Genomic DNA, 24,560 nt, shown 5'->3' on the forward strand with positions numbered 1-24,560 from the left:
TTTTGCAGCTGGCTAGCAAGCCAGATAATTAACCCATGGATTGCCAAGGGTTTATAACTATTTGCTTGCTGGCTGCTAGCATTGCCAACAGGCAAATAGTTCTTCAAATGATCAATTAATGTACATTTAGTATGTTAGTAAAATATTGTTGCATTTCATGGGAATTGATGAACACAAACATTTGCAGTGTGTGATGTTCATAAATAAATTAAATGCTGACGTTTAAGACATAAAAATAACATAACACAGTCTCATTTTAACCTGATAACAATAGTAACAGTCTGAATAGCGAGCAGCATGTCTAGATCAGCAAATATTGTAATAATTACGTTTTTACCCATAGCTGATAGCATTGACTATAAGGTAAATGTGTATCTCTCCCAGCATCATCTATAATCAGTGGCCATATAACCATGTGCCCCCCCTCCGCCATCCATGTCATGGATGTCATTTGCATTGTATGCAGTGTGTATATTAAATACAGTGTGTGTGTGTGGTGGATTCAGTGTCTCTGTAATGGATGTAGTGTGTGAGTAGTGTCTGTGTAGTGCATGTAGTGTTGGATAAGTGCTGGGGTGTGAGCCTTTTACATTAAATTGGACTTAACCCCCCTCCCTGCCTCTTACCTGTGGGCTGGAAGGGGAGGGATAGTGTGTAGGAAGGTGACAGTATAGGGGTGCAGTGTGTAGGAAGGTGACAGTGTGGGTGGGGCAGGGTGTAGGAAGGTGACAGTGTGGGGGGCAGGGTGTAGAAAGGGGACAGTGTGGGGGGCAGTGTGTAGGAAGGGGACAGTGTGGATGGGCAGACTAACAGACAACATGCCCTTACTGATACACACTCACTGACAGTCATTGTCTCACACACTGTTTAACTAACAAACACGTTCACTGACAAACACACACTGACACGAACACCCTCTCAGAGACACATGCACTCACTGACATACATACACACACACACACACACTGACAAACACACACCTACTGGCAGATACACACTGACAGTCACACACAAATTCAATGACAAACACACAGACGTCACTGACCGACACAGACTCTCACTGATTTGACATACCCACATTCACTGACAGACACAGATACACTAACTGACACACACACATTCACTGACAAGCACACAAACACTCAATGACAAACACAGACTCTCACTGATGTGATAGACATTCACAGACAGACACAAAAATTCACTGACAGACACACACACATACATTCTCTCATACACACTCACAAATTACTCATTATTTTAATTTGTCCACCCAGCCTCCCTGCCTCTGGGAGAGCTGGAGTGGATCTGTACCTGGGGTCTAGTGGGGCTGCTGTGAGGCAGACGGCTGTGAGTACGTCAGAGGCGGCGAGGGAGCTGTAATCCTCCTGCTCTGCTCCCTCGCGGGATGTCTACTGATGCAGGGAGCCAGAGTATGTTGTCATATTTTGGCTCCCGGCATCAGTAGATGGCTCGCGAGGGAGCAGAGCGGTAGGATTACAGCTCCCTCGCCGCCTCTGATGTGCTCACAGACGTCTGCCTTGGGGGTCCATGAACTGCTTCCTCCAAAACAGGAGGAAGCACTGGGGACGTCGATGCGGGCACTTTGGGACAGATAAAGCCAGGGCCCGCCTTGGCCTTTAGGTGCCCTATGTGAAAAATCACACACACAGGCTTACAGTCACACACAGGCAGAGTGTGATGCACACACAATCACACACACAGAGGCACACAGTCACACACATACAGTTACAGTCACACACAGGCAAACAGCCGCACACACAGAGGCAGACAGTCACACACACATAGTTACAGTAACATACAGACAGACAGTCAAACAGAGGTCAGACAGTCACACACACACACACGGTCACAAACAGGCAGATAGTCAAACACACAGAGACAGTCACATACACACAGTTACAGTCACACACAGGCAGACAGTCAAACACAGAGGTCAGACAGGCACACACAGGCAGACAAAGGCACACACAGTTACAGTCACACACACACTTACCTGTGTATATTATGGGTTGAAAGGGAGGCAGTGCAGCTCCTGGAATCTGGATGTTGGGGAAGCAGGGACTCCTTCTTGCTTCCCCCTTCCTGTGCAGCAGTTACCCTGGCACCAGCCGACTGATGTCTTCTGGCACCTTTAGCCCTTCCCCTGCTGTCATTGAGCCCGTCCCCACATTAAGCCCCGCCCCCACCACAATGTTTTTTTGTTTTGTTTTTTAAGTAATCCCGGGTGGAGGATTTATTGTTCTTTACCAGGAATTATTAAAAAACAAACAAACACATTGCCCTTGATACAGTGCCTGCATTTGGGGGGCACATGAGGGGGGGCTTGGCATGATGTGCCATGGCGTGGCATAAATCCTCCCCCCCTGCATTATACATGATCAGTTCTGATTACAAGGTAAATGTATGGAAGCTCTGTGTATCTCTCCCAGCATCATCTATAATCTATCCTGAAAGCAAATTGTGTCAGAGATGACCATGGATGATGCGCTCACTCCCATATTGATACCATGTGACCAGTACATTGTGCTAGATATATACATACCTTGTACCTTGTACCTTGTTACAGTCCGGGTTAGACTGCCCATGTTCTAACCTGCCTGTAAATAACATTATATCTGGATCCATGTATACAGCTCTGTGTGCTATGGGAGGTGTACGTACAGCATTCTGCACACTGCAGATTGTAAGATAGTATACTCTGTGCTCACCTCTCCTGTCCAGCTCCTCCTTGCCATACTCAATGTACTTTCTCAGCCATTCAATACACTCAGTCTGCAGGTAATACTGGGCTCTGTCCCCCGCTCGCACCTCTGGACTGTTCCATCTCTGTGCGCTGCGCTGAGCCTGGTCTGTGACCGGAATATAAACCCCACGCTCGGTATCCAGAGCCAGGAAATCCTTCCCATCATATCCATACTGCCAGTACCCCCCGATACTGCCATCATCCCTCAGCTCACAGCCGTACATCTCCTGGAATGTATGGAGACCTGCAAACAGCACAGACATGTTACACTGGGGTTACACAGAGAGTGATACAGGGATTATTAAGGTATCATGCATGTATCCCATTGCTATTATTTACTTTACACCCCTCGTAGTGATCCCCTCTTCCCTGTGTTGAGTTGTTCCTGTAACCTCACCAAAACTGCTTCATTAAGCTAAAGCTGTTTTGGAGACTATAGTGTCCCTTTAATTATGTTAACAAGTATTTGATTATTTTCATAAAATCATAAACCCACAGCTTTTCTTGACTGTATTTATTTTGATAACATTCACTTTCCATAACCAATGAGGATGACAGAATGAGTTGGGTAATTATATTATATTTAGGAGGGGCTGTCTTTATCCAATGTAAACACACACTATGCATTGAGCCCCTTATGGGAAGTAACATTATGCATTTACTATTTAAAGCTGGATTTATATTAGTTTATATAACAGATGTATTTCTATCAGCTGGCATTGCTGTGCTATAGGGCTATCTCTGTATTAATATATTACACCAGTATTGGCAGCTATCTCACACTGATACACTGTATACCCCTCAGTATGGATGGATGCATTGTGATATTAAACACATAAACAATGTCTGCACTTTAATATTGCCACATGTCTCACCTCCAGTCTGGTTATAGCGATCCATTGCTACCATCACATTTTGTGTGTATACAGCCTCTGCATGTTTGCCATTCTGTGTCTCTCCCTCCCAGTAATCGGGTCCCAGTCTCTCCATCCACTGAGCCACAGGAACAGCCCGGCTTTTGCTGTATGTTTTAATCTGTATCCCGTCCACATAGCCAACAGAAATGTACTGTGGGAGCCCATGTCCTGGAGCTGAGACTGCCGTGTGATAATACTGGAGAGAGTGGCCTGAAAATAAAATATTGAGATGCAGGAAAGTCTGTAATGACATTAAAACTTACATTTTATTTTATAAATGGCCACTAGGGGTCACTAGCATGTTCCAAGCAGTCACACAATGCTGAAAGTAGCACCGTTCTATATACTGAGAAAAGGTATCAGTTATTCACTAAGGTGAGAATTCAAAACGAATATCAGAGTTTAGGCCAATGTAGCTCAATTGAAAGCATAGCTGAATTTTCCGATTCCGCTATTTTGGCCTTAAATTTGAAATTCATTTTTAATTCACTTTTAATTCTCACTGTAGTGAATAACGCCGTAGGCTTTTAAAGAGACTCTAGAGGCGTCCAGACCAATCGGGTGGGGTGCAGTTAACTAAACTGCTACAAGACACTATAATGTTAGGAATAGACATTTACACATTTGTATTCCTAATGCTGTAGTTTCCTTGAAAGAGAATTAAACACAGCAGATAAAATAATTAGTTAAAGATATTGTTACCCAGTTATTTCAGAAGCTGTAGTTTAATTTCCTTTAAGAAACTTAGTTACTCACAATACATAGAGGTTGGTAGCTTTAGCACTGTGTCACTAACTGGGGCAGTTTTGTGACTCCCAGTGGCCAGTTTTAAGATTAGAAATGAAACGTTAAGTTTTAAACATTAACTTGGACTTTTTTTTAGACTTATTTTTAGATTTTTTAGAGGCAAGGGAGGGAGCTGATCCTCTACCTTCAGTTTCAGCAGAGGCTTCAGCCAGGAGCCAGACACAGAGCGTTTCAAGGAGTGAAGTGGGTTCAGAGGACAGAATACACAATTAATGCTCATTTTACTATTTCTTAGCGTTTCATAGTGTGTCTGTGTGTGTGTTTCTGTTTTGAAGGTATAATTGCATGTTTTTGAAGGTGTAAATATGTATATGTGTTTAACCCCTTAAGGACTGAGCCAAATGTACGCGTTGTGAACAGAACAAAACGTAAACAAAACCTGGCATTTGCGCTATATGTCTGTCCAACCGTAATTCACCTCTTTCATATTAAATGCACCCCCCCTTATTATATATCATTTTATTAAGGGAAACAGGGCTTTCATTTAATATTAAATATTTAGCTATGAAACATAATTTAATAGGAAAACAATGGGAGAAAATAAGAAATGTTGTTATTTTTTTAGTTCTATATGACATTTTAACTGTCAATGTCATAATACTGTTTGTTTTTACTGCAATAAAATACACATATTTGTATTCAGCAAAGTCTCACGTGTAAAACAGTACCCCCTATGTACAGGTTTTATGGTGTTTTGGGAATTCAAATACAGGGTCAAATATAGCGTGTTACATTTGAAATTGAAATTCGCCAGATTGGTTACGTTGCCTTTGAGACTGTATAGTAGCCCAGGAATTAAATTTACACCCATAATGGCATACTATTTGCAATAGTAGACAACCCAAGGTATTGCAAATGGGGTATGTCCAGTCTTTTTTAGTAGCCATTTGGTCACAAACACTGGGCAAAGTTAGCGTTAGTATTTGTTTGTGTGTGAAAAATGCAAAAAACACCAATTTTGGCCAGTGTTTGTGACTAAGTGGCTTCTAAAAACGACTGGACATACCCCATTTGCAATACCTTGGGTTGTCTACTAATGCAAATGGCATGCCATCATAGGGGTAATTTTCATTCTTGGGCTACCATAGGGTCACAAAGGCAACGTAAGCAATCTGGCAAATTTTAATGTGAAAAAAATGAAACACAAGCCTTATATTTAACGCTGTAACTTTTGAAAACACCATAAAACCTGTACATGAGGGGTACTGTTGTACTCGGGAGACTTCGCTGGACAGAAATATTTGTGTTTCAAAACAGTAAAAAGTATCACAGCAATAATATCGTCCGTGTAAGTGCTGTTTGTGTGTGAAAAATGCAAAAAACTTCACTTTTACTGGCGATATCATCGTTGTAATACATTTTACGGTTTTGAAACATTAATATTTGTGTTCAGCGAAGTCTCCTGAGTAAAACAGTACCCCCATGTACAGGTTTTATGGTGTCTTGGAAAGTTATAGGGTTAAATATAGTGCTAGACAATTAAATTCCCTATACTTTCGCCATGGGTTGTCAGGCAGGTCCCGCTAATTGTAATTAATTAGGATACCTAATTATGTAAAAATATGACAAATATATGTGTAGAATTAATATATGAATATATATATATATATATATATATATATATATATATATATATCATTTTTTTAAATATTTTTATTTATATATAGTGATATATACGTATATATCACTATATATAAATAAAAATATTAAAACAAATTATATATAAAAAATTATATATATATATATATATATATATATATATATATATATATACATATATTAATTCTACACATATATTTGTCATATTTTTACATAATTAGGTATCCTAATTAATTACAATTAGCGGGACCTGCCTGACAACCCATGGCGAAAGTATAGGGAATTTAATTTGCTAGCACTATATTTATGTATATAGATATATATTATTTGTTTTATGTGTATTTTGATATATATATTAATATCACAATACAGTTAGAACGAAATATCACACATCTATATATTTTTTAATTATTATTTTTTTTAACGTATTTACATATGTTTTTATATTATATATAAATATATATATAACAATAATTGTATATATATTTAATCAGTATAAGTCTAATTTGATAATGTAATTTGATATTATTAATATATATATATATATATATATAAGTATGTATATATTAATAGTAAAATACACCTAGACAGTGTATGTGTGTGTGTATATATATATATATGATCTAAGTATATTATTGTTTTTTTTTTAAACTTATTTTAATTATATTTTATTTGAATTCAGCCAGCAGGGGGACTAACTGTCATTACAGTCAGTCCCCCTGCTGGCAATGCCTGAGCCAGCTAACCTGGCCATGTGATTGTGAGGTCCTCGCAAGGACCTCACTCTCACATGGCCGGGGCCCCCCAGGAGGAAGGACGTGCCGCTGGGGGCTCCCTTGGAGTCCCCCCAACCGCGATCGCCGGTGTGGGATCGCCGGTGACCGGGTAAGTAAGAAAAAAACAGAGGGCGTACTATTACACCCGGCGGCGTTTAGAGCCGCTTAAAATAGGGAGTAATAGTACGCCCTCCGGTCTTAAAGGGTTAATAGTGTCTGTGTGGGTTTCTGTGTCTGAGTGAGTGAAGGTGCCAAATACGCTATATTATTATTATTATTATTGCCATTTATATAGCGCCAACAGATTCTGTAGCGCTTTACAATATTATGAGAGGGGGATTTAACTATAAATAGGACAATTACAAAAAACTTACAGAAACAATAGGTTGGAGAGGACCCTGCTCAAACAAGCTTACATTCCATAGCGTATGCCTTGGCACCCATTTATTAACACACACATACACCAACTCTCCAATCACACACCTCTGCATTCATATAAAGCACAAACTAACACTCTATAGAAAAAATAACCCTGCATTCACACACACAGTGACATCTCATACAAATACACGCCTATGTTCATGATGCAGTTTGTAGGTGTTATTGCTGTGGAGCATGCACAATGCATATCACATTACAGAGGCACACAGCAACAAAACAAACAGTAACTTCAATTATTGATTTTCTTTTTGTGTCCTTGTTGCAATTACATATTCTTACACTAACTACACCTGAGAGGGGTTAGTGTGAGAATTCAGCAGACTATGGCTGACAGAGGATTATGGGAATTGTAGTTCAACAGAATCTGCAGGAAGCCATGCAACACTTTAGTAAGCTATTTTGCAATTAAATAATAACCCTCAAAGAAAATGGGTTAAGGTTTTATTATGACTTTTATATTAGATGGTAGCAGTGAAAGCGTTAACAGCCAGGGGGCAGTGTGCGGATACACAAACAGGAATGTTGACTAACTTGAAAAGATGAATAGAAGCTAAACACACTGAGCTCTCACTAATCAATGAAGGGGGGGGGGGGGGGGGAGGAATGGTACACATGGAGGGGAGGAGGGAGAGATTGGACTCAGGGAGGGGAGAGAGGGGGTATGAGAGAGAAATGGGACACATGGAGGGGAGGGAGAGGAAAGGAGATGGGGGAGGGAGGGAGGAATTGGGCACAGGGAGGGGAAGGGAGAGAGGGGGAGATCGGACTCAGGGAGGGGAGAGAGAAGGTATGAGAGAGAAATAGGACACATGGAGGGGAGGGAGAGGAAAGAATGGGACACATGGAGGAGATGGGGGAGGGAGGGAGGAATTGGGCACAGGGAGGGGAAGGGAGAGAGGGGGAGATCGGACTCAGGGAGGGGAGAGAGGAGGTATGAGAGAGAAATAGGACACATGGAGGGGAGGGAGAGGAAAGAATGGGACACATGGAGGAGATGGGGAGAGAGGGAGGAATGGGGCACAGGGAGGGGTAGAGAGGGAGGAATGGGGCACATGGAGGGGAAGAGAGGGATGAATGGGGCACAGGGAGGGGAAGGGAGAGATCGGACTCAGGGAGGGTAGAGAGGGGGTATGAGAGAGAAATGGGACACATGAAGGAGATGGGGGAGGGAGGGAGGAATTGGGCACAGGGAGGGGAAGGGAGCGAGGGAGAGATCGGACTCAGAGAGGGGGTATGAGAGAGAAATAGGACACATGGAGGGGAGGGAGAGGAAAGAATGGGACACATGGAGGAGATGGGGAGAGAGGGAGGAATGGGGCACATGGAGGGGAAGAGAGGGATGAATGGGGCACAGGGAGGGGAAGGGAGAGATCGGACTCAGGGAGGGTAGAGAGGGGGTATGAGAGAGAAATGGGACACATGGAGGAGATGGGGAGAGAGGGAGGATTGGGGCACTTGGAGGGGTAGAGAGGGAGGAATGGGGCACAGGGAGGGGAAGGGAGAGATCGGACTCAGGGAGGGGAGAAAGGGAGTCTGAGAGAGAAATGGGACACATGGAGGGGAGGGAGAGGAAAGAATGGGACACATGGAGGAGATGGGGGAGAGAGGGAGGAATGGGGCACGGGGAGGGGAGAGAAGGAGAAATGTTAAACATGGAAAGGCTGGGAAGGAGGAGGGTATGGGAAACATGGAGGGGCTGAGGGGAGAGGGAATGGGACACATGGAGGGGCTGGGGGGAGGAGGGTATGAGACACATAGAGGGGCTTGGGGGGAGGGTATGGGACACATGGGGGGGCTGTGGGGAGGGAATGAGACACGGGGGAAGGAGGGAATGAGACACATGGGAGGGGGCCCCAGGGCAATTTTTGCACCGGGTTCCGGTGGATTCTAGCTACCCCTCTGCACCTGAGGGATATCCTGCAAGCGGGGGTATAATTCCATGGCATGCTGTTTTGTCCAGAGCGGGTTATAGCTCTATACAATGTGAGTTGGTATTTGTAGATTTATGTGTCATAAGTTATACCGTCTACTACCATAGTGCACTATTGGTCCTTTCTTGCTTTGGTTTCTTTCAAATGCTGCTACTGAGCGAAGCTGTGCATTAAGCACCTTACAAAAGACTATGGCTGGCAGATAATTATGGCAATTGTAGTTTAACAGAAGCTGGGGGATGCAATGCAACCCTTCTGTGAACGAGATAGCAATATAATAATAATTCCCAGATTTTACTAGTAACATGACGTAAAGTCATGATTTTATTAAAGACACGGAGGCGAGTATTATGCATAACTCTTTCTTTATTTCCTCAGCAGCAAAGATAGAGGAATATAAATATTGTCAAAAAATGAAAGAAAAACTGTATAGGCATAACGGGTAGCCAATCACATGGTAGAGGAAGTGGCTATATAAGTCCTGTGTCTCCCACAATCCCCCTCTTTCTTGCGAAAACCGAAGACCAGGTAAGAAGAAACGATGTCCCACTTGATCAGCACAGGAAACAGGAACAATGCGACAACATCAAGCTAAAAAAGACAGAGAAATATGGTAATTTCCAGACTCAAAACTGTAGACTTACCAAACAGCCTCATAAGGAGTCACAAACAAGAAACCGGATTCTGAAATACAAGGATAAATAATTAGTGAACATAAAAGACGTATCAAACCATCCAATCATATAAATAAACATACATAATCAATACATAATCAATACATACCTATTGAACAGGAAAAAATCCGTAGAGTCTCAAGCATCTCGTATCCCCATTCCACACCGGGAGGGCGGGAGGGAATAATACTCGCCTCCGTGTCTTTAATAAAATCATGACTTTACGTCATGTTACTAGTAAAATCTGGGAATTTTATTAAAGACACGGAGGCTCATATTATGCAAGTTCAAAGCTGTGCAACTATTCGAGATGCGATGTGTTCAATAGGTCTGAAATAGAAATCTCTAAAAGTCGATTCTCTGGACCAATCTGCCGCCCGCATGATATCCTCCAGACGACATCCGACCGAGGAGGCTTTAGAAGCCATCGCTCCCCGTACAGAATGGGGCGTAAACACAGAGGTGTCTATACCCGCAGAGGATAATAGTTCACGTATCCAACGTGCCAGGGTAGGTGTAGAAACCGGTTGATAAGGCGACTTGAAAGATATGAACAAATCGTGTAGATCAGCAGAGCGAAGGGAACTCGTGACATCCAGATAAACTCTGAGGCAATCCACCGGGCAGAGCGCCGGACAGCCAGGAAACCTGGGATACGAAAAGGACTTGGATGCAGATTTAGTCCTCCTGGATATATCAAAAGTAACGCCTTCTGGGGTGAATGCAATGGCGTCCCAATCCATGGCCCTGACGTCAGAGACCCTCTTGCAAGAGATCAAACAGAGTAACATCACCAACTTGGATGACAGGCGTTTCAAAGACAGCTCCTGATTAGGGTACCATGAGGAGAGGAACTGCAACATCATGTTAACGTCCCAAAAGGCAGAGAAGCGAGGCCGAGGAGGACGAGCAAGGCGGATACCCTTGAGAAGACGACATACAAAAGGATGCCTGCCGACAGGGGAACCATCCAAACCCCTGTGTCCGGCCGAGATAGCCGAGCGGGAGAGGTTAATCGTGCGGTACGCCTTGCCTGAGTCAAACAGGGACGTGAGGAACTCTAGGATCAAAGGCAAAGGGGCAGATACGGGATCCACTGCCCGTTCCAAGCACCAACCAGACCACGATCTCCATGAAGCCCGATAGGCAGTTCGAGTGCCTGGGGCCCAAGCGTTATCGAGGAGTAGGAGAGTTGTCTGCGGAACGCCTGGGACAATCCAAGGTCCCCTGAAAGGAACCATGCTATCAGGGGTAGCTGGCGTTGTAATACTAGTTCGTGTGGGTTCCCATCCGGGTCTAGAAGGAGGTCCTGGAAGATTGGAATCAACCGAGGATAATCGATCGACAACTCCATCAAGCGGGGAAACCATGGTCGAGATCTCCAAAGCGGGGTGATTAGCGCTACACAACAGTCGTGGCGAACCAGTTTCGAGATCGTGCGCGCTATCATGTTGAATGGAGGGAATGCGTATAGCAGGCCCCGTGGCCAGTCTTGAAGGAAGGCATCGGTCGCCACCGCTGCCGGATCCGGCCTCCAGCTGAAGAACTTCGGTAGCTGAGTGTTCAGACGAGATGCGAACAGATCCATCTGGAACTTTCCCCACAACATGTCCAGGCTTCGGAACACCGAAGTGTGTAGACGCCAATCTCCAGAGTCTCTTAAGTGTCTGGAATTCCAATCCGCTCCCGAATTGTCTAGTCCCGGGATGTGTTCCGCTGTCACCGAGACGTTGTTGAAGAGGCAGTATTGCCAGAAGTCTTTCGCCAGAATTGCCAACATCTTGGACTTCGTACCCCCCAGGTGGTTTATGTAGCGGACCGCTGATACGTTGTCCATCTTGAGGAGAACGCAGCAATTCGCCCGTCCTGGGGTAAGGCTGCGGATCGCGAAAGCTCCAGCCAGGAGCTCCAGGCAGTTGATGTGCAACGATTTCTCCACGTCGGACCATCTGCCTCCTGTGGAAACGTCGCCACAACGAGCACCCCAGCCGTGTAAGCTGGCATCTGATTCGATCACCACGTCCGGGATGGAGCCGAAGATGGCTCTCCCATTCCACGCCTCCATGTGTGCTAACCACCACACCAACTCGTCTCTGGACTCTGCGTCCAAGCGTATCCGAGACTCGTAGGAGTGACCTGACCGAAGGTGTGACCCTTTGAGTCGCTGGAGGGCCCGGTAGTGTAGTGGGCCCGGGAAGATCGCCTGAATAGAGGCCGCGAGAAGGCCAATTACTCTCGCCAGCTGTCTGATGGACAAATCTGCGACGCGCAGAGCTCTTCGAATCTCCTTCTGAATGGCTTTCACTTTGGAACCTGGTAGGAACAGGAACTGTTGGACGGAGTCCACTCTGAACCCCAGGAACTCTATGGACTGGGCGGGATCTAGGACCGATTTGTCCCAGTTGATCAGGAAACCCAATTTCTGTAGCAGGGTGGTAGTCCATTCCAGGTGTAGAAGGAGATCCTCCTTCGATTGGGACAAAATCAGAATGTCGTCCAGGTAAACAATGAGGCGAACCCCTCGGGTACGGAGGAACGCCACCACAGGCTTCAGAAACTTGGTGAAGCACCAGGGGGCCGAAGAGAGACCGAAAGGCAGGCAGGTGAAACGCCAACGCCGCCCGTGCCATGTGAAATGGAGATAATCTCTGAATTCTAGAGCAATGGGGACCGTGAAGTAAGCGTCCTTCAGGTCTAGTTTGGCAAGCCAGTCCGACTGGCGCAGAAGGTCCCTGAGGCAGTGTATACCTTCCATCTGGAAGTGTTGGTAACGCAGGAAGGCGTTGAGGGGACGAAGATTTATTACAGGGCGAACTCCGCCTCCTTTCTTGGGCACTAGGAACAGATTGCTCGTAAAGCCCTTGGCGGCGAACGGCAGTTCCTCTATAGCGCCCTTGGAGAGCATCTCTCCGACCTCCGCGGAGATCATCTCGTCTTGTTCCCGTGGAAGGGACAGTTCTCTGGGGGAATAAAACTGGACAGGCACTGAAACAAAATCTAGGCGATACCCCTTTACACACTGCAGAACCCAAGCATCCGAGGTGAGCTCCGCCCACTCTCGGTAAAATAAGGCCAGTCTCCCTGCTACCTGAACGGGAGGGAAAGAAAGGGTACTCACCGTAAGGACGTCTGCTGGTGGCACCGCTGCGGGGGTATCTGGAGCCCCAAGCCCGACCTCTGGCTGGGAAGAAAGGAGGGGTTCTTTGGTCTTGAAATCCCCGGGAGGGAAAAAAGGAACCTCTGGTAGCGCGAAATGCGCCTCGGAAACCCCGGCCGGGTGGACGGTTCCTGCTACGCCCGGCCCCTCCAAAAACCTTAGGCGCGAACACACGTTTCATGCTCGCCTGCGCCTTGTCAATCGCCGTGAAGGTCTTGACATACGACCCCATGTCTTTAACGAAGGAGGTACCAAACAGTAAACCCTCTTCAGTCGGGTCAGGCTCCGCCACAGTCATAGTGGCCAGTTTAGGGTCGATTTTTAATAATATCGCCTTACGTCTCTCCGCAGATATCGCCGTATTGGCGTTCCCCAGCAAGCATATGGCCCGTTGGACCCAACCAATGGCCACGTCCACGTCCAAAACTGAATCCCCAGTTTTAGCAGTATCTAGAAGCTCATAGAGCTTCGAGAGGGGCCCCAGTGTGTCCAGGATCTTGTCCTGGCATCCCTTCAGGGAATTGTCAAGGCCCTTTTTGGGCTTCCAGCCCGACTTACCCAGGAACTGGGCAATCTGTGGGTCAATATCTGGTGTTTTACCCGCAGCGCCCGGGAGAGAAGGGCGAGGGCATTCGGCCCGCAGCTTATTGCGGCCTTCTTTGGAAAGGGGTGTGCGGATACGTTTGGCCACATACTGGGCAATATGATCCGGGGGGACCCATTCAGCGGACCGGGGGTGACGTAGGTCGTCTGGGTCGAACAGGGGGTTACCCTGAGGATCAAGAATAGTGTTGTCAACCCCGGAGGGGCCTAAGACTGGACCCCGGGTCTTGGCGGAGGACTCTGATGGGTTAACGCCCGTAAGGGGCAAATCCTCGCCAGACACATCATCATCACCAAAGGAGTCATACTCCATATAGTCGGATTCCTCCTCCACACTCCGGTCGGTATCCGACCCATCATCAAGGGCTCTAGCCCGTTTCCATAATCTAGCCTTTTTAGCCCGGCCAGGGGCTCTTTTGCGCGTGGGGTGCGCGCCATCTGTGACCGCCTCAAGCGTGTCAGTCATGGCAGGTAGAACCTGCATCGAGGAGTGGGAGCCGACGTGTTTGGACTTGGCCTTCGCCTTACGGGCTCCAGGCACAGTCTGAGCAGGGGAGGGGGACCCCACGCCCGTAGGGGCGGGGGAGGCCAGAGTAGGCAAAACCAGGGAGTGCATTGATTGTGAAAAGGAAGTAGTAACAGCTCCCATGGCCGAGGCAATAGCCTTCTGAATGGAGGAGGCCATAGTGGCTTCCAGCATGGCCTGAAATTCTTGGGAGGCCATAGCGCCCTCAGCGCTGTCTGAGTGGAAGTCCCCAGGGGGACCCGCAGGCCCATCCTCCCTATCCTGCATGCTGCAAAGTTGCAGTGGGCAATTAAAGACTGCTAAATGACACTAAGGTGGATGAAGAAGAGCAAAGGGTTGAGTAACCCACAGAAAACGAAACACACAGACCGTCTAGCGTTCCCAGGGGACCCGGCAAAGCAAAGGTGACCGCACGGCAGCACAGGGGAAGGATCGAGGTCCGCCCAAGATGGCCGCCGCACGTGAGGGAAGGCGCACGCGACTGGGCACCCGGCGGGGGAAGGGGCTCGTGCACCCGATCCGCCGAGCCCGCCCGCGAGCGGGGAGGGATGCGTGCGCAGCCGCGGCCGACAACAGAGCGGTTGCGGCAAAAGCACAGAGCCGGGAGTCGTGCGGGAGCACGAGGGGGATAGAAAAAGGCAGGTTACAGAAATCCCTGGGTAGGGGGGAAAAGCACCAAGGGGGTCCCAGGGGGAACGCTAGTGGTAACAGGTAACTAAACAACCATAAATAGTATACAATGAAATATCATACAAATAAACGATCATCAAATTTGAGTCAGAGAGAAACAAAAAGTACTTATCTGTCTGAGGAAGCAGCAAAGAAAGAGGGGGATTGTGGGAGACACAGGACTTATATAGCCACTTCCTCTACCATGTGATTGGCTACCCGTTATGCCTATACAGTTTTTCTTTCATTTTTTGACAATATTTATATTCCTCTATCTTTGCTGCTGAGGAAATAAAGAAAGAGTTATGCATAATATGAGCCTCCGTGTCTTTAATAAAATCCTCACAGAAAATGGGTTACGGTCATTATTATGACTTTTATATTGGATGGTAGCAGTGAAAGAGTTAACAGCCAGGGGGCAGTGTGCGGATACACAAACAGGAACATTGACTAATTTTAAAAGCAGCTTAGAAACCAAACACAATGAGATCTTTATTTAAATAATGCTGAGGGGAATATCCACTGAATTCTCTGTCGTTGTTGTTTCCCTGTATGATTACAGAACAAGTAATATCACAATATAGATTGATAGTAATAAAAATAAACACTTTATTAAATAATCGAATCATAAGTGCAGTCACACACAACAAAATAAAATAAAAGGTGAAACAAACAAAACTTGAGGAAAAATGTGAGAAATATTTATGCTATAATCCTAAGGGGTTATATAACCAAATGTATCCCTAAGTAATGTCCCCTTCCGTACTTTAATTCAAGTTCGCTGTCAGTACAATATCAGTGCTAAAGAACTGTCAATTAGCAGGGTTATTCGGTAAAGTGACAATTCATGTTAAAATTCAAATTTAAGGCCAGAGTAGCCGAACTGAAAGCATAGCTGACTTAGAGAATGTTTCCAGTTCGGCTATTCAGACCTTAAATGTTAAATTTACTATAAATTCACCTTGAATTCCCACTTTAGTGAATAATGCTGTAGGTCTCAGGTAATCGAGAGGATCAGCCTGTTTACCAGTCACAATAGTAAACTTTGTGAGAAACCAACCTCTGTGTGTTACACACTCTGTATCCTTAATAGTTGTACTGAGATGTGATATATTCACAGCCTACTGGGCCAGCTGCCAATCTCGCGGATAAACAAGGGTTAATATAACCTTATAAAAACATCATAAAATATAAAAACTTGTCCAGACTCGGCAGGCAGCCGCGATATATACACGGAGACCTTAATATTGGAGGGAAATCTCACTAAACAGCACTTTAATACATAGGAGGATGAGAGGTTTAGTGAAATGGTGATGGTAAACTCCAGTTAGAGAGAGTCCAGACGTCTGTAAGGAGAGGTGGTAGAAAAATTTGAGAAAAGAGAAAGGAAATTCTCGAGTAGTCAGAGGAGTCTGAGATAAATTTGGCAGGTGAAGAGAGACATATTAGAGATCGATCACAGTACGCAGGTCTGATATAATAATAATAAATGTAGACACATAGTGTCTCCTGTGAAGCATGTTAATGCCCCCCAAATGGTGATATACTCTATTACACTACTACTGCTACACACAATAACTACTTATCGTACCTCCGTCTTACCAGTAGAACTCAGGTAACATCCATCAAGGTTAGAACTTGTCTATGCTATACTCACCAGAATAGATTACATGGACCTGCAGGATTACCAGAAACAGGACAGAAAACATCTTTTCATGAGTCAAACCTCAGAGCAGACACGAACAATAACTCAGAGTTGAACTGAAAGCAGACTGTATGTCATTTGACACTACCCATTAACTGACACACACAGTTTCGTTTCCTTATTCGCAATTCTGGAAAAGAAACTGCAGTATGCGGGAACCCAATTACAATCATTCTACAGTCTGATACTCAAACTCTACCAGATAATTCTTCAGATCAAAAGAGCAGAACAAAAGAGGTCCTTTGGATCTTTAACATCGAAGTTATAAAAGATGATTTAAGATGTATTACATTACACTCAGTTTCCTGCTCAGTACATTTGTATTGTAAAAGCATCAGTGGGACAGTGTGCCTAATGTTAGCAGCGAATGGCAGAACCAACATTAAAGGGAATAAATTAAAACAAATAAACTGCTGATTGGCTATTGGATAACCTCAGCCATCCTAAATGCACACTAGATTTGAACCAATTCTCTACCTGAAACATGTTTGTTAATTTGTTGCACATTTTTGGGGTCTGACAGCAAGTCAGATTAGGAAAATAATTATGCCAGGACATTTTTTAAATTACAGCAGCCCAGTGGGAGCAGGGGCAAATCCAGAACCAAATCTCAGGAGGGGCACTGGTGGTTGGCTGTAGCAGGGTAATAGGGGCTGTAGCCAGAGAGAGGGTCTGTTGTGTCATCAACAATGACAAGCACGTCACCCCTTAAAGTAAGCATTTTGGTTCAATGTTCTTCCAGGGCAGCCCCTGACCCTCCCCCTTGCCGGCTGCCAGCAGGGTGGATGCGGGCCGGGGAGGGAGATCTCCAGTCTGGGGAGGTATTGCAGGATGTCTTGACATCGAGGCATCGCTGCAATACCGTTAGAGCGGCTGGAAGAGATCACGATTGCTTATAGCGCTCAAATTTCCCACGGACGTATCAGGTACGTCCAAGGTCGTTAACGACCATATTTTGTTAGACGTACCTGATAAGTCCGCGGTCACTAAAGGGTTAAATAATCTAATCATAAGTGCAGTCACACACACAACAAAATAAAATTAAAGGTGAAAAACAAAACTTGAGGAAAAATGTGAGAAATAGTTACAGAGTTTTAAGGGCTTATAAAATCAAGTTATATTCCCCTTGAGTAATTTGATTCAAGTACACTGATGAAACTTAAACGATCAGTGCTAAAGTAACTGTCAATTACCAGGCTTATTCACTAAAGTGAGTATGTCTTTTTTTCATTCTATGTCTTTTATTTATAGTCCGGTGTGTTAATATTCACTGAGTGGACAATAAAGCTTATTTTGAAAATGGAACGCATATGCGTTCCAAACACAGATCGAAACCGGAAGTACATCATTAGAATGAGGACGACGGAGAAACACTTCATAGGAAGACGACGGAAGTTACCCGCGGCTGTTACAGGAGAAATAGATTGATAAAGGGGAGCCATATAAGACGGACGCCCGGACAAGAAACTTATGCAACTGAGGAAGCCTATTCATGCGAAACGCGTTTTGCAAGTATCTGATTTTACTAAAGACTTTACAGTTTTCACTGCTCGTTATTTTATGTTTACGTTCAAAATAAATTCTTTTTTAAACATTACCTCATGTCCTGGGACATTATTGAGTGGAAGATCTTCGGCATATAATCATATTCTGTTCAGCTAGGGAGTGGGATCCCTTCTAATATTCCCACCAGCCAGAACATTGAGCCTAACGTTGGTGGCTCTGTACTTGTGAGTACAATACCTATCGATCATTATACAGACTATATTGCACTAGGTTGTGTCTCTTTATATATTTTCAGCTGTCTAATACCTGAAACCAAGGTCCACCTTACACTCCACCTAATCTGTATGTATATATTTTGCTTTATGTGTGAATAGAGAGGTAATCACACAGGTGTTTTAGAGTGTGGTGGTGTCTATTTGTCGTCACATACTGGGACTTTGTATTGTTTGTTTATATCTGACTTAGAGAATGTTTGAAATTCGACTTTTCTGACCTTAACCCCTTAAGGACTGGACTTTTTTTGCGATGTTGTACATTTGCGACCAGGCATCTTTTTACACTTTTGTGGTGTTTGTGTTTAGCTGTAATTTTCCGCTCTCTCATTTACTGTTCATATACAAATTATATATTGTTTTTTTCAGGACAAAAGGGGCTTTCTTTACATACCATTATTTATATAATCTCATGTAATTTAATTTTTAAAAAATGAAAAAATATGATGAAAAATTGAAAAAAATACATGTTTTTTGACTTTTATGTGAAAAATCTTTTATTCATCTACAAAAGCGAATGAAAAAAACTGCTAAATAGATTCAAAATTTTGTCCTGAGTTTAAAAATACCCAGTGTTTACATGCTTTTTGCAATTTTTTTGCATGTTATAGGGCTATAAGTACAAGTAGGATATTGCGGTTTCAAAACATATATTTTTAAAATGTATCAATAGTGACATTGTAACACTATTATCTGTCATAAATCGCTGAATAACACCCCACATGTACATATTTTTTTTAAAGTAGACAACCCAGGGTATTCAATATGGGGTATGTCCAGACTTTTTTAGTAGCCACTTAGTCGCAAACACTGGCCAAAGTTAGCGTTCATATTTGTTTGTGTGTGAAAAAAGTAAAAAACTAAATTGAACGCTAATTTTGGCCAGTGTTTGTGACCAAGTGGTTACTAAAAAAGACTGGTCATACCCCATTTGCAATACCTTGGGTTGTCTTCTTTCGCAAATGGTATGCCATCATGGGGGTAATTCTCATTCCTGGGCTACCATACGCTCTCAAAGGCAACGTAACCAACCTGGTCATTTTCAATGTAAAAATATTTGACCCATATATTTGACCCTGTAACTTTCAAAAACGCTATAAAACCTGTACATGGGGGGTACTGTTATACTCAGGAGACTTTGCTGAACACAAATATTAGTGTTTCAAAACTGGAAAATGTATCACAACAATTATATCATCAGTAAACGTGCTGTTTATGTGTGAAAAATGCAAAAAAAGTCACTTTCACTGACAATATCATCGCTGTGATATGTTTTACTGTTTTGAATCACTAATATTTGTGTTCAGCAAAGTCTCCCGAGTAAAACAGTACCCCCCATGTACAGGTTTTAGGGTGTCGTAGAACGTTACAGGGTAAAATACAGTGCTAGCAAATTAAATTCTCTAGACTTTTGGCCTGGGTTGGCAGGCAGGTCCCTTAAATTGCAATCAATAAAATAACTTAATTATGTAAAAATATTACATAAATACGCACGTAGAATTTAAATATATATGCATATTTATATATTTGAAGTCTACGTGTATATTTATATAATTATTTATGTCATTTTGTATATGGACATATGAATAGTTCGTATTCTTTTTATTTATTTATATATACATAGATATATATACAATTTCATTCTAAGTGTATTTTGATATAAATATATATATATTAATATCAAAATACAGTTAGAATAACATTTCGTATAGATATATAATTTTTTTTTTTTTTTATTATTATTTTTAATTTTTTTAATTTAATTTAAATTATTTATTATTCGTATTTTATAATAATATATATATATACAATATATATAGTTATTATATATATTATATATATACGTGTGTAAATTAATTATAAGTGTATTTTTATATTAATATATGTACATATTAATATAAAAATACACTTAGCATGACATTATATATGATATATAGACATATATTATATAGGTATAATATATGTCTATATATCATATATATATACACATATATAATAATATTTTTTTTTTATTACCTTTCACTTTAAATTTTTTTATGATTTTACACTGGCAGGGAGACTGCCTGTCAGCACAGACAGTCCCCCTGCAGGCAGATACTTGGACACCTATTGTGACCATGTGGTCGCCCTGTTGGGCGATCACATGGCCCCAGGGGTCCTAATCCGCCATGGGGAGACTGTCTGGGCTGCAGGCAGTCTCCCCACAACGGGAGCAACGCCGATCGCCGCCGGGGGAACGACGGCGATCGGGTAAGTACATTTTAAATTTAGGACGGTTCAGGACCGTCGTCGGTCGGCAACGCAAAAATGCCGATGACGGTCCTGAACCGTCTTGCGTCCTTAAGGGGTTAAATTTGAAATTCACTTTAAATTCACCTTCAATTCTCACTTTAATGAATAATGCTGTAGGTCTCGGGTAATCGAAAGGATCGGCTACTTTGCCTGCCACAACAGTTATATAATAATATAATATAGAAACCCAATAGTGTTAAAATCACTATTTAGGTCCCCAGTCTCCCCTTACCCACCTTAAATAAAGAAAACTTCTTACCTTTATTCCAGCACCGCGTGGGTTCCAACTTCCACAGCGCTGACCCCGCCCCCACTTTGCCCCCTTGGCTGAGATAATCAGAATTGACGATCTCAGCAAATCCAATGCTTTCCCATAGGAAAGCATTGGGAGGTTAATGTGCACGTGCAGCAAAAACAATCAGCATCTCCTCACAAGGTCACAGGTTCAAATCCCAGCAAGGTCAACTCAGCCCTTTGATAAAATGTGTACTATCAAAACATCTTTTATTATACAGCTGCCGATACAGTTAATTCAGAGAGTACGCACTGAAAAGTGCTTTGAGTCTCACTGGGAGAAAGGTGCTATATAAATAATTGTTATTATTATTATTACTACACCCACTGTCTTACCAGCAGAACCTATGTAACATCCATACATCTAGGATAGAAATAATCTATATGCCATACTCACCGGCATAGAGGCCATGGACCTGCAGGTTCAACAGAAAAATGATTGAAAACATCTTCTCCTGAGTCAAAGTCTGAAGTAGACTTCACAGGCTGTTCTAACAATATAACTGGACTGAATGTAAGTTGACACTCGCACAGAGTTTCGTTTCTTTGCAATGACTACTACAAACAACCCAGGACATACTTGAAAACGAGAGAAATCTCAATGTATCTTTCCTGGTAAAATATTTTAGAAATAAATAAATGTTGATTTCAGAAAACCAACTGCAGTAAGCTGGAGCCCAATAACAACGATTCTACACTCAGATAAGCAACCAGAACCAGATAATTCTTCAGATCAAAAGAGCAGAACAAAAAAGGTTCTTTGAATCTTTAACATTTGAAGCTATAAAGTATGGGTGTCCAACCTTTTGGCTCCTCGGGGCGGCATTGAGCGCAGGGGTATTGCCTTGTGCCGTACATAAATTCTATAGCATAAATAATCTATACAATAAAACATCAAAAACCCTTTTCTTAAATTTGTTTATTAGATAACTCCATTATATGTTATCCTTATGTGGAATTGCCACATTTAAGGATAGCAACTTAGGGAGCTAACTACTAAACAAATACATACATATATATATATATATATATATATATATATATATAAATATGGAAAATAATCTTGCACTCCATATAGTGGAAATACTTGCCCGGTGCTTGTCAAGCCAAAATGTAGAAAGGTAGAAAATGATAGCACTCTGAGGACTCCAATTTAAGATTTAACTTTTAATCATTAGTAAAATAAAAAAAATCGACGTTTCAGTCTGCCATTTGCAGACTTTCATCAGGACTAACACATACAAGACTGGTACACACATATATACAGAAATAAAAACCAGCAATTAACTTACCCACCACCGGAATACACTCCCACTCCCTGTCTGTCCGGTCCGAAAAACGCACGGGTTCCGCCGTCGGTCACGTGTGCGTGCGTGACGTCATCACGTGGCGTCGGCGTCATTACCGCGTCACGTGATCGGCCGGAATACAGCTTCATTGGGAGACTGTTGCTATGCGACCAAAGTGTCCATAGTAACTAAAATAAACATAAACACTGCTCGAGGGACATTTGCATAATATGTATATCGGTTATAACACCAACAATCCGCCCAATCTATTACATTATCAAAATATTTGATACACATCTAGCTCTTGATAAAGAATGTACATAAAGTACTAAATGTAAAGGCAGAACGGGCTTATCAATAAATTTAACGACCAAGCAAAGCAGGCATGTGAGGCAATGAGATCGATTCTAGCCACGTCCACATACTACACTGGTCCTTCAATAGAATTCACGTTGGAAATACTGGACATTGTCCTATCTCAAAACTATTTCAGATTTGAATCTGAATGGTACAGACAAATTGCAGGAACATCCATGGGTGCTGCTATGGCACCCATGTATGCTAATGGTTACATGTTCAACTTTGAGACCAACTACATCTTGGAACCCTACAAAGACCGTATCCTATTATATGTCCGCTATATCGACGACATTTTCATGCTAGTTAAGGGGGACGCAGTGGAGGTGGAACAGATGATTGCACAGATCAACTCTTGTACGTCTAATATAGAACTCACAGCGGTGGTGGATGCATCTTCAGTGGACTTTTTGGATGTCAGAGTAACACGTGTAGACTCCAGTCTGGCCTACACATTGTACTCCAAGCCCACGGATCGTAATATGCTATTACAAGCAAATAGTTTCCATCCGACAGCATTAAAAAACTCATTACCTTATTCTCAATTTCTCCGAGTGCTGCGAAATAATTCTAATTTCAACAATGCTCAAGAACAACTTAAGAGTATGTGGCACAAATTCCGAGAGCGGGGATACAGTAGCTATGTGCTACAGAAAGCCCTCAATAGATGCCTTACAACCATTGACACTTCATCTTCCACGACTCAGCCCAAGAGACTGGTGTTCCCCACTACATATACTACGTCATCATTGAAATTCAGGGATATTATCCATGACAACTGGAGAATACTAAGAAACGATGTCACGCTACCGACCATTTTCCAACAACCACCTATGATCTGTTACAAAAGAAATAAAAACCTGAAGGATCTACTAGTAAAGACGGACCCTATACACTGTTACCTGAAGGATAAAACGGCACAGAACCTGGGTTGCTATCGCTGCCTTGGTTGTGTAACCTGTGGACATATGATCCCAGGTAAAACTTTCACCCATCCACACACAGGCACTAGCTATCGAATACAACATCGTCTAACGTGCACGAGTGACTTTGTGGTCTACAAACTAGTATGTCCGTGCGGGCTTACTTACATCGGAAAGACCGATCTACCCTTGAGAGAAAGAGTACGGAATCATAGGTCAAGCATTAGGACGGCATACAGGGACAATAAATCCGAGCTACCGGCTGCCAAACACTTCCTCGAATTAGGACATACTCTCCCATCTATGAAATTGATGGCCATCGATCATGTTCCCATGCCCAGAAGGGGAGGCGACCGCAAAAAGATGCTCTTACAGAGGGAGCTATACTGGATCAGGACATTACAAACTGTCCACCCCAATGGCTTGAATGAGAAATATTCACTGTCTGCTTTTCTATGATATGCTCACTCTAACACTAGCTGTGGTGGGAGTTTGGTACCCATCCAACGGGTCTAGGTACCATCTCTATGGCTCAGCGTGTTGTGATGTAGAGGTCTCCTGTAAGGCCCGTTATACCGTTGTGTACTATCTGAGGTCATTATGATACCTTAGTGTTATTGCCTACTAGGGCTGTGCCCTGTATATTCAAGAGCTCGGTATAGTTCAAATACACTGCTTTAGGACTGAGATTACTAGCCAGTTACGTTGTTGGGTATATTTGTATGGTACCTATTTTTCTTTACTTATTTGTACATCTATGTACCCTGCGGAGGCAGAATGGGGGAAGTGATGCCCACCCTGGGGGATAGGCATACACCCTAGCTTCCCTGCTAACTAGGGTACTGCTCGTTCCCCTGGTACTTCTGTACAGATTATTGTGTTGTATATATTTGGGGAGAGACATCCTCCCACTTTATAATTCTTTATTTGCTTTAATTTCCACTTGGTGGATATCCCTAGCTTTGCAGTGGCTCTTTTTTTGATTTATGGGTTGTAATATAGTTGGATATGGATACATAGGTGTTTGATGTATGACAGTCCGTGTCATTAACTAC

The 24,560-nt window shown here is 43.2% G+C and overlaps 1 protein-coding gene across 1 annotated transcript in view; it reads right to left on the reverse strand.

The window, feature by feature from the left end:
* LOC134572591 (class I histocompatibility antigen, F10 alpha chain-like) overlaps positions 1 to 21,426 on the reverse strand; it is a 57,761-nt gene extending 36,335 nt beyond the window's left edge. Inside the window, exons 1-3 of the mRNA XM_063431647.1 lie at positions 21,334 to 21,426; positions 3,643 to 3,894; positions 2,733 to 3,011 (exon numbers count right to left, since the gene is read on the reverse strand). Of these exons, the coding sequence (XP_063287717.1) occupies positions 2,733 to 3,011; positions 3,643 to 3,894; positions 21,334 to 21,385 (583 nt within the window). The 5' untranslated portion in view covers positions 21,386 to 21,426. The remainder of the gene's footprint in view (positions 1 to 2,732; positions 3,012 to 3,642; positions 3,895 to 21,333) is intronic.
* Positions 21,427 to 24,560: the final 3,134 nt, after the last annotated feature.

The sequence above is a fragment of the Pelobates fuscus genome, chromosome 9 (assembly GCF_036172605.1).
Source record: "Pelobates fuscus isolate aPelFus1 chromosome 9, aPelFus1.pri, whole genome shotgun sequence".
Taxonomy (NCBI): Eukaryota; Metazoa; Chordata; class Amphibia; order Anura; family Pelobatidae; genus Pelobates; species Pelobates fuscus.